We start from the raw sequence: 5,667 nt of genomic DNA on the forward strand, positions 1-5,667 counted from the left end.
TAGCTATTCGGTTTTAACATTACCGCAATACTGTAATGTTTGTTCCTTGAAAAGAAGAAAAAGGGGTGTCCAAGTAGATAGAAGGATGTATTCACACACTGTACTTTATATCTTAAACCGTCCCTTTCCCTCGTATTAGGGCAGAAAGGGTGCCAGGGGTGCTCTGATGCCGATTAAAGTCATGAACCAGAGGCGCTATTCCTGCGTACGTCTCTCCGCGTACTTGCTTAATATCATCACCAACTTTTTTTATATATAACAAAAATGCCCGAGCCTTGAGATAATAAATTGATATGGATCGAGCACATGCCCGTGAGACAAGAAGTCGGTTTAAATGTGTCTTTGATGAAAAGAGCCCTGCTTTCAACCTTGATCAGAAATTTGGTTTTGAGGAGAGAGCGCCCCGCCCTCCTGCTCCTTAAAACCAGAAAACCAGACGCTGGACGCGCAAACATAAGAGGAACACTGGAGACCCACACCGTCGTGCATGAACCAGTCTTGGAGAAGAACTCTGGCTACAAAAAAATTACGGATTACGCTGGTTGTTTCGCCTTTTGATCGAGCAAACGACCAGAAGTGGCCATGGATTTTCTCAATCACAACTATTTGAACGCGCGCAGCCCATATGACTATACTTTTAATTTCTGGAACGACTATCTCGGGCTGACAACGTTGGTCACGAAGAATAACAAGCTCAACATGCCTCAGAACCCCAACTCGATCACCGAGTCACTGAAGGCGACTCTGGGTTTGGACGATTCCCCGACGTGTCCGTGCGTAATCGCGGGCAGCGTTGGGGAGAGCGGGCACATGGACTGCTGCTGCCCGTCCGGGAGCCCGCCGCCGGCCTCCATCCTGGACTTGAAGGAGCGTTTCTCGATCCTCAGCCCGTTCCAGAACCAACTCGACGTCCAACCTGAACGAGAGGTGAGCTTCGGTGGGAGCTTCGCGGGCTTCGACCTGTTCGGCATGGAGAGGAAGATACGCAAACCTGCTTCCAGAAGCAAACAAGAGCCCAAAATCTGCGTCTTCTGCCGAAATAACGGAGCGCCCGAAGAGGTGTACGGCTCTCACGTCCTGAAGACCCCGGACGGCAGGGTTGTGTGCCCAATTCTCAGAGCTTATACATGTCCCCTTTGCAGTGCCAACGGGGACAATGCCCATACAATAAAATACTGTCCACTGTCAAAAGACCAACCATCCCAGCGACCATTAAAGGGAGGGAGGGCTGTGGGTGGTAAGAGGATGAAAATATTCTAAAAAAGATATGACTATAAAGTAAATTGATTTGCACTGAACAATTTCCAGATGACTGTTTTAATTTCGGCTCTAGCCTTTATCCCAATTTCATAAACATATTGATTTAATCGTTTTTTTTTCTCCTTTATTTGGCTAAGATCTCTTATATTTTTATAGTTGTTTTATCCACATAGAATAATTTTATGCTTTATACATGGGATTTATTTTTCTTGCTAGTTTGTAGTCATTTGAGTGTGTGCATATAAATGTGTATCAATAATCACAAAGTGAATACATTTAAAGAGAAGTATTTTGATCACGTAGGGGCAGACATTGGCAAAAAGAGGGGGATGAATGTCATATTTTTATTAAGTATTTTTGTATGCTGAGCTCAGCTCGTCATGATTTTTCTTTTCTCTCGTCTTAGAAAACCAAAGTTATGTTTGCCATTAAAAGAAGCTGAAGAATGTGTCATTAACTCGTAGACTAGTGTGCATCAGACTCCAGGAGGAAGTCCTTTGCTCTCGCCTGCCTGCGCAAATAACTATTTTCCAACTTGCTCTAATACATGATCTTCAATCTGAGAGAGAAGACAGAAACAACACGACAATGTGGCCTCTGCTTTGAGCACACATTCTCTGGGGAGTGTTAAAATCAATCGTAATCTTGTGGGATGAGATGAGAATATAATTTGACTTAACATTTGCTCAGAAATGAGAGCTACCAAGCCTGCATTTTTGTATGTTTACATTCCCAGATAAGTGGGCAACACACTGGATTTCTTTTCTCCGTCAGGTTTCCTTTCCTCTCTATGGTGTTTGATTCTTTTTTTATTATTTTATTTTTTGTGCTTTTGGTTTGCCCTCTTCCAGGAAGTCTCTCGGGCAGGAGCGACTCCGTTACCTTTCCCTGACAAAGAGCAAACGAATGTCAGCAAACACGATCCCGTCATTTCAGTTCTGAAGAATCCAAAACAAAGATGCAAAAATGTTGTGAATGTAAGATTGAAAGTGTCACTTTCAGGACTGCACATTTCTGACAGTTTTGTTTACCAAAGGAATCCGATTACATTGAAGAGAGCAATGAGATTTGCTGTAGTGTGTACAAAGTGATGTTTATTCAGTATTTTAACATTACAAGTGACTTCAGAGGGCACTACCTCAACCGGATTTTGTACTTACATGTAAAATGTCAACAGCAGTTTATTGATATAGTGCTGCCATTTATAATAAGGGTTTTTGATAGTATTTTTGATCTTTGTATAACATAATTGTATTTTCCTTTTGTTGCATTTAACATTATGGAAGTGAATTTCCAAAAAGCTATAAGCATTGCTCACCAGAAGGTGAATGTCTGTAAATAATGATTCTACCCATTCTTTTGAAAGTTTAGCTGTTCGATGTTACATTCTTGAGAGAGTGAAAGAGAGTGTTGAAGAAGGTGGACAAAACTTGCCACTTTTAACAGAGGGTTTGTTGTTTTTTGAGGGGGGGATTAAATGAATAATTGAAAAAGAAACACTGTTAAACTTTGTTATTTATATTTTACCACAATTTCCTGTATGCTGCTGTGCAGAATAACATATGAATCCACTAGAGAAATAAAAACTTATCAAATATTTGATTCCATGTGGTTGTACTTTTTCTTTGGAATGAGCAGAAAAACCTCGTGAAGGAGCAAAGTTTAGTGATTTGCAGATGGGCTGATTAAATCAGGCGGGTTTTACTTACAGGACATTCTTAACACAAACTGGCTGCACATGTGACGGCCTTACAGGCTGACAGCAACACACTCAGTCTGGAAGCATTTGGTTTAATTCATGCTGCTCTTGTAGCGAACGGTTTTCCTCAGAGGGGACACAGTGCCGTGGCTGTTGTGGTTGCTAAAGGGGGGCCTGCCCACACAAGAATGTCTTGGCTTTTGCCTCACCATTCAAACAGATCATGTTTGCAATGAAGTGAATTGAATAGCTGAGTCCTGCTGGCCCTTCTCTTCTTGCCATCTGTGGAATGGTTGCTTCGGACATATTGAGGGGCTCAGAACAGCCAGGGAGTTCTGCTGCTTCTTTTTTCTCTTTTCTTGTGACTAGTTGTCAAGAATTGTGCCGCTGGGGCTGCTTATGAACAGCGTGTTCGTCCCAGGAACCAAAAGGAAACAGTAAATTAGCCATTATGACGTGTTCATGAATGACTCTACTGTCAGTTTGACTTTACCGAACAATATAGGACTGAAATCCACAAGTGCTGCTGACCATTCTGTACCAGAGCACAAGAACACATCAAGAAGACTATAAATATAAAAAAAGGACTATAAAATATTCTTCAGCCAGAAGCATCTGGCTGGGTGACTGCTCAACCCTGCCTGTATCCACCTCCTCTTAGGCTTGGTGCATCTTTCCAGCTGAGGTTGCAACATTAAAAATGGATGACTACTAAGTGCAACAGGGCTTTATCTCCATGAGACCTGTGGTGAAAAAAGCCTGGGAGGCTAGTATTTCATGCAAGCGTGGTCAGCTAACAGGTCTTATTCCCTGTGCACCACAGCCTCCATTAGCCACTCTGCAGACAAGACCCATATAATCCAGTTAGCTGCACCATTTATGTGATATGTATCTTTCATGATTCTATAAAATGTTTTAGCTGGATGTTTTATGTAATATAAAAACATCAATTTCCATCATCTGGGCAGGGCTTGACAGAGAAGTCTCTGAGTTAGTGCGACCTGCAGGACTAGTTAGTTTTCATGTTGTGATTCAGGGCATGGGGGTATTAATTGCTGTTTGCTGTGCTTTACAATGGCTACTCTTGTCATTGTGGCACCATGGACCATTCAGGTGGACTCCTTTGTCACGTTATGGTGATAGATGAGTTATCTTCAAGGCTTGGCTCTATAATATTTCACTGCAGAGAGAACACAATGGCTGCACTTGATCCATGGCGACAGCTGGGAGTTCTTTCAAAATCAGCAAGATCTCCAGATAAAGTGTGTTTTAAGGCTCGCTGCACCCTTTCTTTAACAATGGCAACAGCTACTTTGTGAAGGCAACATAATGTCTTACTTTTTTTTCAAACACATAATACTGGTTTTTATTTAAGCCGAATGTGTCCCTCTTAACTATCCAAAAGCAAGATTTTAAACAGAATTTCCAGCTCAAGATCATTTAGATCTGGGAGCCGCATATTTGCTGTGTTTTTAGTGGCATTCAAACAATGGAAAGATTTATGATTACACTGAAAATAAACTCTTTTCTCTTCAAGGCGTGAAAGCATTCCCTTAAACAGGATGACTCTGCTGAATGACCTAAGTAGTTAATTTGCATAACATCTTCCTTTTCAACGACCAGATTGGAGAGTTCTGTGGAAGGCTGTAATACGTTAGAGATCAGCACAATTCATTTGTGGCTCCCATCATTTCCCAGAATACACTTGCAATGAGGATGCATCTGTCGCCTAGCAACTCCCAGAGAATTGGCCGGCAGCTGAGCATGAAAAACATGCCACAGAGTGATGTAAAGAAGACAACATCTCTTAGTCTACAGATGAGATGTCTTGTTGGCTGTTGTGTGCAAGCTGTTTTTTTTAAAAATGGACGGAAAAATCCTTTGAAGGGTTTAAAAAAAAAACACACACACGTTTTAGATGCATTACTGCCTCTAGTGGCGATAAAAGACATTACAAAAACATTGTACCGGTTTTCAACACTTGCCACTGTATATTCAGAGCCAGTGACATGGAAAGAATCACAATGACGAGTTCAGTGTCATTGGAATTCTCTGCAGAAATCTCCGTGCCGACCGTTTACCAGACTTCACGCTAACAGCTCTGGCCACGCAAGGGCAGATTACAGCTTTGGCGCTGTAATTGAAATTTCACAAAGGGTTTGTTTGAAGCAAAAACTCATTGTTGTTTAAGAGAAGCAGACAGGTTATTAAGTTTCTTTCACAGCATGATCGGCTTATTTCTCTGTACTGTCAGCTGAAATCATCCTCCGAGGTGCTGCAGCACATCCGGACAAGCTCTGCCCTGCAAAAGCAACAGAACTGTCACTAATTATCCTGCAACAATGAAGTGTGGTCCTGAGAGCGGTGCCAAATTCAAAATATTAATTGTCTCTCTTGACTCTAATCACAGCCTGGAACTGAACTTATTAGAAAATGAATATAAATAAGAAAACAAGGCCGTGTTTATGTTAAGGTTTGTGCCCATTTGCCTTAATTGTTTCCATAAATCACGTTTCCTTCAGCAAATGCTTTAATACTGCAGGAATCATTTAAAAAGTCACTGAATATTAGACCTAATGTGAAATGATCAGTTGTCAATTTCACCCAGTCTGATATCACAGCAGAGGGGAGCACAGTGGTGGGGGTGGGGGTGGGAGTCCGTGGTCAGACCTTTGTGACATATGTGCACCAGAAATGTTACTGGCATC

General features: G+C 41.8%; 1 protein-coding gene across 1 annotated transcript; it reads left to right on the forward strand.

Moving 5' to 3' along the window:
* Positions 1 to 426: 426 nt before the first annotated feature.
* On the forward strand, positions 427 to 2,864 carry nanos1 (nanos homolog 1). The gene has a single exon (XM_011610989.2). The coding sequence runs from the start codon at positions 583 to 585 to the stop codon at positions 1,258 to 1,260; it is 678 nt and encodes a 225-aa protein (XP_011609291.1). The 5' UTR covers positions 427 to 582; the 3' UTR covers positions 1,261 to 2,864.
* The last annotated feature ends 2,803 nt before the right edge of the window (positions 2,865 to 5,667 follow it).

Source organism: Takifugu rubripes, chromosome 14 (genome assembly GCF_901000725.2).
Source record: "Takifugu rubripes chromosome 14, fTakRub1.2, whole genome shotgun sequence".
Taxonomy (NCBI): Eukaryota; Metazoa; Chordata; class Actinopteri; order Tetraodontiformes; family Tetraodontidae; genus Takifugu; species Takifugu rubripes.

Bases quoted from the DNA above. Each gene is read 5' to 3' on its own strand.
- nanos1 (XM_011610989.2), top strand. From the start codon at position 583: ATGGATTTTCTCAATCACAACTATTTGAACGCGCGCAGCCCATATGAC.